Here is a 12735-nt window from a genome sequence, read left to right as displayed (position 1 = left end):
AGGTCTTAACCATTATATTTCTATAAGGTCTAAAAAGTTTTTAGTCAGGCTGGGCGTGGTGGCTTATGCCTGTAATCCCAGTGCTTTGGGAGGCCGAGGCAGGTGAATCACGAGGCCAGGAGTTTGAGACCAGCCTGACCAACATGGTGAAACCCTGTCTCCACTAAAAATACAAAAATGAGCTGAGTGTGGTGGTGGGTGCCTGTAATCCCAGCTACTCAGGAGGCTGAGGCAGGAAAATTGCTTGAATCCAGGAGGCGGAGGTTGCAGTGAGCCGAGATCATGCCATTGCACTCCAGCCTGGGCGACAGAGTGAGACTCTGTTTCAAAAAAACAAAAAAAAATTAGCTGAGTGTGGTGGTCGGCCGCTGTAATCCCAGTCACTTGGGAAGCTGAGGGAAGAGAATTCACTTGAACCTGGGAGGCAGAGGTTGCAGTGAGCTTAGATCACGCCATCACACTCCAGCCTCGGTGACGAGAGCAAAACTCCATCTCAAAAAAAAAAAAAGTTTTTAGTTAGTATACTGTTTTGATATGATGTAATTTAAATATTTTAGTTTAAGAGGAATTTCAGAGGTGCTTCTGTTTACTACTGTAAGGTTCATTAGCACTACTGTACTTTCTTTTAAACCACATTCAGGCCAGGCTTGGTGGCTCATGCCTATAATCCCAGCACTTTGGAAGACTGAGGCAGGAGAATTGCTTGAGCCCAGGAATTCAAGCCCAGCCTGGGCAACATAGTGAGACTCCATCTCTATCAAAAAAAAATACATATATATGTTTTTCAAGATGGAGTTTCGCTCTTGTTGCCCAGGCTGGAGTGCAGTGGTGTGATCTCGGCTCACTGCAGCCTCCGCCTCACGGGTTCAGGTGATTCTCCTGCCTCAGCCTCCTGAGTAGCTGGTATTACAGGCATGCACCACCACACCTAGCTAGTTTTATATTTTTAGTAGAGACAGGGTTTCTCCATGTTGGCCAGGCTAGTCTCAAACTCCCAACCTCAGGTGATCTCCTTGCCTTGGCCTCCCAAAGTGCTGGGGTTACAGGCATCAGCCACTGTGCATGGCCAAAAATAAATAAATAAATATATTTATTTATTTATTTATTTTAATTACATATATATATGTATATATGTAATTTATATATATATATATGTATATATGTAATTTATATATATATAAATAAAATTAACTGGGTGTGGTAGCCTGCACCTGTAGTCCTAGCCACTGGGGAGGCTGAGGTAGGAAGATTACTTGAGCTCAGGGCATTGAGACTGCAGTGAGCTATGTTCACACCACTGCACTTCATTCTGGGTGATAAAGGGAGATCCTGTCTCTAAAATAACAACAGAAACAACAACAAAAGAGATTAAAATTTAACTCACTTATTAAGCATCCTGTAAGTTGCAGTATAATTTGTGACTAGCAGTGTGGAAAATAGGGAGATGGATATTGTATTAGTCAGTTTTCATTCTGTTGATAAAAACATACCTGAGACTGGGTTATCTCTAAAAAAAGAGATTTAATGGACTCACAGTTCCACGTGGCTGGAAAAGCCTCACAATCATGTCAGAAGACGAAAGGCACATGTTACATGGCAGCAGACAAGAGAATGAGAACCAAGCAGAAGGGGTTTCCCCTTGTAAAACCATCAGATCTCATGAGACTTAGTCACTACCATGAGAACAGTACTGGGGAAACCACCCCAATGATTCAATTATCTCCCACTGGGTCCCTCCCACAACACGTGGGAATTATGGGAACTACAATTCAAGATGCAGTTTGGGTGGGGACACAGCCAAACCATATCAGATACGTTGCTTTGCCAAAAATAACTACATATGATGTTATTGTGTGTTGATTTAGACTACAAAATTAGAACAGAAAAAGCATTAATCTGAAAAACTTACCTGTTGAATTTTAGATTTGTTAATATGAATCACAAAATTTACATAACTATTAAAGGACTTAAATATGCCTCAACTGTAAAGTACAGTGAGTTCTGAGTTCCCCTCCAGAGGCCAGTATGTCAGTATATTTAGCTTCCTTATTCTTTGTTCTTTTTTTTTTTTGAGACTGAGTTTCGCTCTTGTTACCCAGGCTGGAGTGCAATGGCGTGATCTTGGCTCACCGCAACTTCCACCTCCTGGGTTCAAGCAATTCTCCTGTCTCAGCCTCCCGAGTAGCTGGGACTCCAGGTGTGCACCACCATGCCCAGCTAATTTTTGTATTTTTAGTAGAGACGGGGTTTCACCAAGTTGACCAGGATGGTCTCGATCTCTTGACCTCATGATCCACCCGCCTCGGCCTCCCAAAGTGCTGGGATTATAGGCATGAGCCACGGCGCCCGGCCCTCTTTCTTCTTCATTTTAAAGTTTAACATCCTCAGCCAGATGCTGTGGCTCACACCTGTAATCCCAGCATTTTGGGAGGCCAAGGCGGGTAGATCACAAGGTAAAGTGATCAAGACCATCCTGGCCAACACAGTGAAATCCCATCTCTACTAAAAATACAAAAAATTAGCTGGGCATGGTGACGTACATCTGTAGTCCCAGCTACATGGGAGGCTGAGGCAGGAGAATCACTTGAACCCAGGAAGTGGAGATTGCAGGGAGCCGAGATCTCACCACTGCGCACCAGCCTGGGTGACAGAGCCAGACTCTATCTCAAAAAGAAAAAAGAAAAAGAAAAAAAATGTTTAACTTCCTCTTTCTTTACACCTCCTTGCCCCTAGTTTCAGTAAACAACCCCCTTCTGGCATGTATACTCACATATTTAGAGTCCTTAGTCATCCTTAGTCACCTGCTCTGTCCTTAGTCATCCTTAGTCACCTGCTCTGTAACCACCCTTCCCATTGAAACTGCTCACCCTGCCACTCCAGCTCATACTCCTGCTTTCTTTAAAGTAGCCGATTGGAATTAGCTTAGACTGTTCGGTCCAACCCTAGCCAGTAGGGGAATGACACAGCAGTAGGAACTAGCTGCATTAGGGGTAAGAAACCCTTCCCCTTCCTTGCCCGGTGTGCTCTTGTGACCACACCAGGCATGAGTGGCACCCTTGGGCAGAAGTAAATTGCCTTGTTGAGAAAGCTTTTTGTTGGAGTGCTGATTCTTCTTTGAGGCACCAAGCATTTGTTTCTAACATCAGCTGTCTACTTTCATTTTTCAGGTTAAGAAATCTCCAAAACAGTTGGCTGCTTACATAAATAGGTAAGAGTTTCTTTAAAGTTTGTGGGAAACAACAAATATGAAAGCTGGGTAAGGATGATCCAGCTTTTTCTTTTTCCTTTTTCCTAAGGATGACCAAAGGGAAAAAATAAGTATTATCATAATAATAATTAACTTATTGTCAAACAGCTGCACTAATAAACACATCAATATTGTCTCTGCTCCTTACAACAGTCCTACTCTATAGATATCATTACCCCTAACAGTTGATGAGAAAACTTAAGATCAGCAAAGCTAAGTGATTTGTTCAGAATCATATAGCTAGAAAGTGGTAAGAATGACATTCATTTCTCAGATCCCCCTAACTCTAAAGGCACTTTCTACAAAACCACTGGTTCTCAAAGTGTGATTTGAGGACTTGGAGGTCCCTGAGGACCATTCATTTTTCATAGCAATACCAAGACATTGACTCTTCATTTTCATTCTCTTGTTTGAGGGTACAGTATAAGTTTTCAAGAAGCTATATGCCATTTGATATCACAGTAGACTGAATGGAGAAGCAGAAATGAAAACCCAGCTGTCTTTTGTTAAACCACATATTAGAGGTATATAAAAAAGTAAAACAGTGCCATCCTTCTCAGTTTTTAAAAAATTATTTTAGAAAAAATGGGGTTTTAGTAAAATATTTTATGTTAATATGCAATTAGTCTATTTTTTGAATGAATTAAGAAATTCTAAAGTTTGTTTTAGTTTTTACACCGTAAATATCAACAGGTAGTATTCACATAAAAAATTATTTTGGCCAGGCATGGTGGCTTATGCCTGTAATCCCAGCACTTTGGGAGGCCGAGGCCAGTGGATCATGAGGTCAAGAGATTGAGACCATCCTTGCCAACATGATGAAACCCTGTCTCTACTAAATATACAAATATTAGCTGGACGTGGTGGTACACATCTATAGTCCCAGCTAGTCAGGAGGCTGAGGTGGGAGAATCGCTTGAACCTGGGAGGCAGAGGTTGCAGTGAACTGAGATCGCACCACTGCACTCCATCCTGGCAACAGAGCAAGACTCCGTCTCAAAAAAATATATCTATTACTTTGAGTTATTAATAATTTTTAAGAGTGCAAAGCATCCTGACACTAAAACATTTAAGAACCACTGTATTAAACCATGAGGTTTGTTGTATTGTGTTCTGCGTTACTCAAGTAAATTAATATACTTCAGCTTAATTAAAATAAACTTTAAAATATTCAAACCTGCAATCTATTTGCCACTTTGTTAGAAGAGATTAGGTGTCTAGAAAGTGTTACCATTTTCTTACTACCAGAATGGCCTTTAATAATTCATTTTTAAGGGTCTAGTTATTATGCCTTGCCTTCATTTTTATTTGGTATAAAATGTCATCCTTTCATTTGGTAAAAGCATCTAGTTATTATATCTGCTTTCATTTTTATTTGATATAAAATGTCTTCCAGATAATTTGTAATTTTCCTTTTACTTTCCTCTTCAAACTCAGATTAAGATTTTTAAAATTCTGTTTACTTCTAATTTTAGTGGATTACAGTCACAAAGTATGGCCTGTTAACTCTCTGTTTAAAAACTTTTAAAGAATTTCATATGGTTCTTTTTTATTTAAGAAAATAATTTTTTTTTACAGAACAGTTGGACAAACTGTTAAAAGCCCAGATAAACTTCGTAAAGTGATCTATCGCAGAAAGAAAGTTCATCATCCATTTCCAAGTCCTTGTTACAGAAAAAAACAGTCCCCTGGAAGTGGGGGCTGTGACATGGCAAATAAAGAAAATGAACTGGCTTGTGCAGGCCATCTGCCTGAAAAATTACACCATGATAGTCGAACATATTTGATTAACTCCAGTGATTCTGGTTCTTCACAGACAGAGAGCCCATCATCAAAATATAGTGGGTTTTTTTCTGAGGTAAGTCATTTCTCTGAGTCATGTCTAGTTTAACTTTGTTCCTGTTATAATCTTGATTTTTTTCTTTGCCATATTCCACTAGCAGAATAATTTACCACCTATTGAATGTAGACTTATTTAAGTCAAGTAACTCCCTGAGACAATTTTCTAGATTAACCTTTTTTTTTTTTTGATTAACCATATTTGAATCAATAATTTATTCCATTTCTGTAAGATGGGATGAAATGCTTAACAGGCTGCTGAAAATATCCAGAATGACAAGTTAGCCAGTAGAGATTTTAAAGAAGGGAAAAGGAGAAAATCTTGCCTAAAAAAGTGGAGCACAAGGCTGGGTGCAGTGGCTCACGCCTATAATCCCAGCGCTTTCAGAGGCTGAGGTGGCGGATCACGAGGATAGGAGTTCAAGGCCAGCCTGGCCAACATGATAAAACCCTGTCACTATTAAAAATACAAAAATTAGCTGGGTGTGGTGGCACACACCTGTAATCCCAGCACTTTGGGAAGCCCAGGTGGGTGGATCACGAGGTTAGGAGTTCAAAACCAGCCTAGCCAACATGGGGAAACCCCATCTCTATTAAAAATGCAAAAATTAGCTAGGCATAGTGGCAGGCACCTGTAATCCCAGCACTTTGGGAGGCTGAGGTGGGTGGATCACAGGGCTAAGAATTCAAGACCAGCCTGGCCAACATGGTGAAACCCCATCTTTACTAAAAATAGAGAAATTAGCCGGACGTGGTCATGTGTGCCTGTAATCCCGGCTACTTAGGAAGAGGCTGAGGCAGGAGAATCACTTGATCCTGAGAGATGGAGGTTGCAGTGAGCTGAGATCATGCCATTGCACTCCCGCCTGGCCAACACAGCACTACTCCATCTCAAAAAAATAAAAAGAAGGAAAACATCTGCAGGCAGATCACCTGAGGTCAGGAGTTGGAGACCAACCTCAGGAGCCTGACCAACATGGTGAAACCCCATCTCTGCAAAAGTAGAAAAATTAACCAAGCATGATGGCGGTTGCCTGTATCCCCAGCTACTCGAGAGACTGAGGTGGAAGAATCACTTGAACATGGGAGGTAAAGGTTGCAATGAGCTAAGATTGTGCCAGTGCACTCCAGCCTTGGTGAGAGAGCAAGACTCCATCTCAAGAAAAAAAAATGTAGACCACCAAAACCAGTTATCCAGACACATTTTGCTGGGTTCTCAAAATTGCCTAGTTAAAGCATAGTTTATGCAAACCTGCTGTGGTTTGCTGCTTTTCCGGTTCAAGCAAAACTGGTTGTTTTAACAGGCTCAAAAGCATTTTTGAGAGTAATAGAAATATTCTAAAACTGGATTGTGATGATGGTTTCACAACTCTAAATCCACTAAAAACTGTTGGATTACATACTTTCAATAGATGAATTTTATGGCATGTAAATTATACCTCAAGAAAGTAGTTTTTATAAAAATGGTCAGTTGAAGGAATGGTTTTATAAAATTTATAAACACATGAGTTTATGGCAGTAAACATGTTTATTGTATAAGTTATAAAAAAATAAACCCCAAGGAACATTATCTATTATCTCAACATTAGTTATTGATGAAAAGCATTTTCTGTAGTGAACTAGCAGGAAAAAATCTCTTAAAACTAAAATTTTAATAAGTGTATATAGGTGAATGAAGGTGATTGTCATATTTAGGATAATAATTACAAGTAAACAAGATGAAAGAACAGTTAAAAAAAAAGTACTATTAACTAAAACCATAATGAAATAATGTAAAATATTTTTTTTTTGCCAGTGAGAATAAAATCCTGGAGTCAGAAAAAGTTCGTAATGCTAGGAGAAATAAAGGGAGTGAGTAATATCTGTGAGAAAAGAAGAACAAGGAAAATTTGACTTAATAGTGAATTATCATGGGCACTGGAGAATAGAGCCTTAGTGGTAAAGAGAATCACTGTTGTAATAATTCTCTCTCACAAATATTGAGGGCTCTCTACCATTGATACTTAATGCTGTTTCCAGTATCAGGTGTCCTCTGTAGGCTCTGAGGATAGATTTGGTGGGTAAAAAACAGACACTGCTCCCACTTTCAGGTAATTATATAAGTGATGTAGTACCCACTAATCAAATAATTATAGAAACAACATACTCTTAAGGAAAAGAACATGTGACTGTATAGCCTAGAAATCTGACGTAGGTTGGTTCTTTACTTGAACTGACCAAATAAACTTCTGAGTGCAAATGCCTTAAAAAAAAAAGTTTTTAAATGTAAAACCTCAAACTATAAAAATCCAGGAAGATAACCTAGGAAATACCATTCTTGGCAAAGATTTTATGACAAAGACACCAAAAGCAGCTGCAACAACAAAAAAAATGACAAATGGGACCTAATTAAACTAAAGAGCTTCTTTTGCAGAGCAAAATAAACTATCAACAGAGTAAACAGACAACCTACACAGTGTGAGAAAATATTTGCAAGCTATGTGTTCGATGAATGTCCAGTATCCAGAATCTATAAGGAACTTAAGTTGGTTAAGCAGAAAATGAACAACCCTGTTAAAAAGTGGTCAGAGGAGCCAGGCACAGTTGCTCATACCTGTAATTCCAGCACTTTGGGAGGCCGAGACAGGTGGATCACTTGAGGCCAGGAGTTTGAGACCAGCCTGACCAACATGGCGAAACCACATCTCTACTAGAAATGCAAAAATTAGCTGGGCATGGTGGCGCACTTTGGGAGGCCAAGGCAAGTAGATCACTTGAGGTCAGGAGTTCAAGTCCAGCCTGGCCAACATAGCAAAACCTCATCTTTACCAAAAATACAAAAATTACCCAGGCCTGGTGGTGCACACCTGTAAGGCCAACTACTTGGGAGGCTAAGGCTTAAGAATTGCTTGAACCTGGGAGGCAGAGATTGCAGTGAGCCCGATCGTGCCACTACACCCCAGCTTGGGTTACAGAGTGAGATTCTGTCTCAAAAATAATTTTTTTTAAAAAGTGGCTTACAGCTGTGAGCCACCACACCCTACCTGTTTTTTTTTTTTAAGAGATGAGGTCTCACTGTCTTTCCTAGGCTGTACTCAAACTCCTAAGCTCAAGTGGTTCTCCCACCTCAGCTTCCCAAGTAGCTGGGACTGTAGCTACACACCACTGTGCCAGGCTATGCCTTTGTTCTTAAAAGTGAAGTTGGGGGCCAGGCACAGTGGCTCATGCCTGTAATCCCAGCACTTTGGGAGGCTGAGGTAGGCGGATCACCTGAGGTTCGGGAGTTCGAAACCAGCCTGACCAACATGGAGAAACCCCCGCCTCTACTAAAAAAAACAAAATTAGCTGGGTGTGGTGGGGCACGCCTGTGATCCCAGCTAATGTTGAACCCAGGAGGCAGAGGTTGTGGTTAGCTGAGATCACGCCACTGCCCTCCATCCTGGGCAGCAAGAGCAAAACTCTGTCTCAAAAAAAAAAAAGTGAGGTTGGGCCTGGTGTGGTGGCTCATGCCAGTAATCCCAGCACTTTGGGAGGCCAAGGCAGGAAGATCACCTGAGGTCAGGTGTTTGAGACCAGCTTGGCCAACATGGCAAAACAGCGTCTCTACTAAATACAGAAAAATTAGCTGGGTGTTGTGGTGGGCACCTGAGGCTGCGGCAGGAGAATCACTTGAGCCTGGGAGGCGGAGGTTGCAATGAGCTGAGATCGCACCACTGCACTCCATCCTAGGCAACAGAGCAACACCCTGTCTCTAAAAAGAGAGGTTGATCTGTTTTGACATTGAAAAATGTTCATATATTATAGGTAAAAAAGCAATATAGGTAATTAATTTTTCAGAGTATTTATATGTGTATTTAATTTGTCTTTATCTAGAAAATTGTTTGAAAAGATACATACCAGTCTGTTAACTGTGATTATTTCTGCAGAATGATACTGGATGTTTTTGTGGGCGGGTACAGAGTATTTACTTTTTATCTTGTATAGTTCTATGTTAAACACATTAGAATAGGAAAATGACACTAAACAATAAATACATAAATTTAAATTATACTACAACACTTGTCTGAGTTTTTGTAGTTTTCATGCCATTCAGTTGGTAATGACTAGGCCGTATGTTTACATTTTTCTTTTATCCATGTTATAAATTAGGTCCTAGTTTGTAGATCATCTAAAAATAATTTATTTTACAAATTATTGCATTTTAAAAGAAAAATGGAAGCAAGCAGAAAAAAAGTATTAGTAGAAAGTAAACGTTTCTTAAACTCGTTCACATCATTTGTTTACTATGGTTAACTGCATATTCATTGTTTGTGGGCCAATAAAAGGAGTTGTCTTTGCATAATTTTAAACTATGTCTTCCAAATAATTTAATAAAAAAATAGTTTCATATCTTGTTTCATTGTGCTTTTTAGCAAATTAGATTATTGCCTTTCAGGTTTCTCAGGACCATGAAACAATGGCCCAAGTTTTGTTTAGCAGAAATTTGAGATTGAATGTAGCTTTAACTTTCTGGAGAAAGAGAAGTATAAGTGAACTTGTAGCTTATTTATTGAGGTAAGTGTGACCTTTTATCCTCTTTGTTCAATAACGTTTTTTTCTGGGACAGGTCTTGCTTTGTCACCCAGGTTGGAGTGCAGTGACACAGTCATGGCTCACTGCAGCCTCAACCTCCTGGGGTCAAGCAGCCCTCCCGCCTTAATAGGAGTACAGGTGTATGTCACCACACCTGGCTAATTCTTTAAAAACTTTTTTGAAAGACATGATGTCTCATGTGTCCCAGGCTGGGCTGAAACTCCTGGGCTCAAGTGAACGTCCTTCATTTTCTGAACTGCCTATATGTAGCTTCAGTAGAGACTATACTATTTAAATTACATTTATCATTCATCTAAGAGTAGCCAAAATACAGAAAACAATGTTTTATCAGATTGAACAAAGCTATTACCTTTTCTGACTGCCATTCTTACCTATAAAACTAAGAGATAATGACATGGGAAAACTAACCTTCTAAAAATCCTTTTTAAGGCCAGGTGCGGCAGTTCTTATCTGTAATCCCAGCATTTGGGGAGACTGAGGCAAGAGAGTCACTTGAGCCCAGGAGTGAGAGACCAGCCTGAGCAACATAACAAGACTCCATCTCTACAAATAATAAAAATAATTAACCAGGCACAGTGGTGCCTGCCTGTGGTCCCAGGTACTTGGGAGGATTGCGAGTTGGAGGTTGCAGTGAGCAGTGATCATGCTACTGCATTCTAGCCTGGGCAACAGAATAAGACTCCGTTTCTTAAAAAAAAAAAAAAAAAATTAATATCCCTTTTAAGTGGGAATTTGAAGCATTACTTTTCTCATTGTATTCAAGTCTCTTAAATGTTACGTTAGGGAAGCCTTCTTTGACCACCTTATTTTAAAATACCTATTTCTCCACTCCCTATCTCCCTTTCCTGTTTTATTTTTCTCCACAGCGCTTACATCAACCTGCTCTATATGTCTTATGTCTTGTTATTTGTTTATTGCCTGTCTCTGCCCCACCCCCAACTCCACTTGCTCACACACTGGAATGCAAGCCCTGTTTCTTTGTTCATTGCTATATCCACCGACCTGACTCATTGTAGATACTGAAATTTTTAAATGAGTGAATTTCTCAAAAGCAGTGTGAATAATCATAACATGAAAGTAAATAAGGAAATCATCTCTCTGAGGCAATGCTGTTCTTTTTATACTCTCAGGATAGAAGATCTTGGTGTTGTGGTAGATTGCCTTCCTGTGCTCACCAATAGGTAAAAACAACAATATTTTTCAGGAAAAAAGTAAGATTAAAGGAGGTCAAATTATGGCCTATCCATATTTTTATAACTTGATATTTATTTTAGTTTACAGGAAGAAAAACAATATATCTCACTTGGCTGCTGTGTAGACTTGTTGCCTCTAGTAAAGTCGCTACTTAAAAGCAAATTTGAAGAGTAAGTGCTAATATGAATCTTGATTAATTTTTCTTTTTCAACATCCTTGATTTTATGTTTTGTGAGTACATAGTAGATTGGACATCATGAGACATACAAGATTTCTGTTGCCAAGAAGCTAATAGTACAGTTAGGAAAAGAATATGAAATGACTAAAGGGCAATTACAAAAGCATCTCTAAACAAGTTACATGAAATACACTTTTGTGAAATATATATGAAGGTAATAAATTTTTAAAAGGGAAGAGTCCAATTTGTGTATGCGTTTTTTGGGAGGGAAAATCTCTTATAAAAAGGATTCTTAAATGAAAACACTTGAACTTTGTAACAAAATGTCATTTCAGATATGTTATAGTTGGTTTAAACTGGCTTCAAGCAGTCATTAAAAGGTGGTGGTCAGACCTGTCATCCAAAACAGAAATTATAAATGATGGGTAAGTATACCTTTAAAGATAAATTCATGCTGAAATTTTCTTCAGGAAAGCTTGATTAAACTAGATAATAATTTTATTCTGTTTTCATCAGTGTGATATTTATTCTCTTTATAGATACATACTGACTTAAGGTACTGTTCATTGTGAAAACCACACCTGGAAGTTGAATTCCAGAGCCTACTAACCCCCTGTATCTCTTCTTCTGACACAACCCTACCCTTCATTTTAGAAGAACACAATAGTGGTTTGATCTTCATATTCATTATATGAGTAAGGGAGGGAAAAGAGATACCCACAGTAGAATAAGGAATGGAGGTGTCCTGCAGGGTCCTGTAGCCTAGACATTAACCTGAGAGTCCGGTGTTGGTGTTTACAGTTCTAAAAACTAAATTATTACTGCCTTGATGTGGAAATTTTGTGGCATTCTACTAGAGTATAGCCAGATTATTATGAAACCACAGAAAAATATCTCCCAACAGTTTCCTTAAAGTCCATAATTTTGGGACAGGTGCAATGGCTCATGCCTGTAATCCCAGCACTTGGGAGGACAAGTCAGGTAGTTCACTTGAGCTCACAAGTTTGAGACAGCCTGGGGAACATGATGAAACCCCATCTCTACAAAATATACAAAAATTAACCAGGCATGGTGGTGTGCACCTGTAGTCCCAGGTGCTCATGCTGAGGCAGGAGGATCACTTGCGCGCAGGAGGATCACTTGCGCCCAGGAGGTGGAGGTTCCAGTCACCACTGCACTCCAGCCTGGGTGGTAGAGCCAGACCTTGTCTCAAAAAAAAAAAAAAAAAAAATCCACAATTTCTTTTCTAGGCTCTCAAAAATTTCTACGTCACACCCAAGGAATGTCCAAATGTTCCAAATGCCTAGTCGTTTTCTTACCTGATTTGACAATTAAATAACCTTTAATTTTCTTTTTTTTTTTTTTAATGGGAATCAAGTAAGAAATTTTATTAATTTTGGAATTGAAAAAAAAAAATATTTTGGCTGGGCGCAATGGCTCATGCCTGTAATCCCAGTACTTTGAGAGGTCGAGATAGGCGGATCACCTGAGGTCAGGATTCCAGACCAGCCTGGCCAACATGGCAAAACCCCATCTCTACTAAAAATACAAAAATTAGCTGGGTGTGGTGGCGGGCACCTGTAACCTCAGCTACTGGCTGAGGCAGGAGAATCACTTGAAATCGGAAGTTGGAGGTTGCAGTGAGCCAGGATTATGCCACTGCACTCCAGCCTGGGCAACAAGAGCAAGACTCCATCTCAAAAAA

The 12735-nt window shown here is 39.6% G+C and overlaps 1 protein-coding gene across 1 annotated transcript in view; it reads left to right on the top strand.

Annotated features, from left to right (window-relative positions):
• The window catches only part of KATNBL1 (katanin regulatory subunit B1 like 1), a 58667-nt gene that overhangs the window by 42422 nt on the left and 3510 nt on the right, over positions 1-12735 (top strand). Inside the window, exons 3-9 of the mRNA XM_037742365.1 lie at positions 3168-3208; positions 4826-5105; positions 9501-9619; positions 10789-10839; positions 10933-11022; positions 11366-11455; positions 11727-11787. Coding sequence (XP_037598293.1) covers positions 3168-3208; positions 4826-5105; positions 9501-9619; positions 10789-10839; positions 10933-11022; positions 11366-11455; positions 11727-11787 — 732 coding nt within the window. The remainder of the gene's footprint in view (positions 1-3167; positions 3209-4825; positions 5106-9500; positions 9620-10788; positions 10840-10932; positions 11023-11365; positions 11456-11726; positions 11788-12735) is intronic.

The sequence above is a fragment of the Cebus imitator genome, unplaced genomic scaffold (genome assembly GCF_001604975.1).
Source record: "Cebus imitator isolate Cc_AM_T3 unplaced genomic scaffold, Cebus_imitator-1.0 Scaffold119, whole genome shotgun sequence".
NCBI classification, from domain to species: domain Eukaryota; kingdom Metazoa; phylum Chordata; class Mammalia; order Primates; family Cebidae; genus Cebus; species Cebus imitator.
This window is presented reverse-complemented; position numbering and strand designations above follow the sequence as displayed.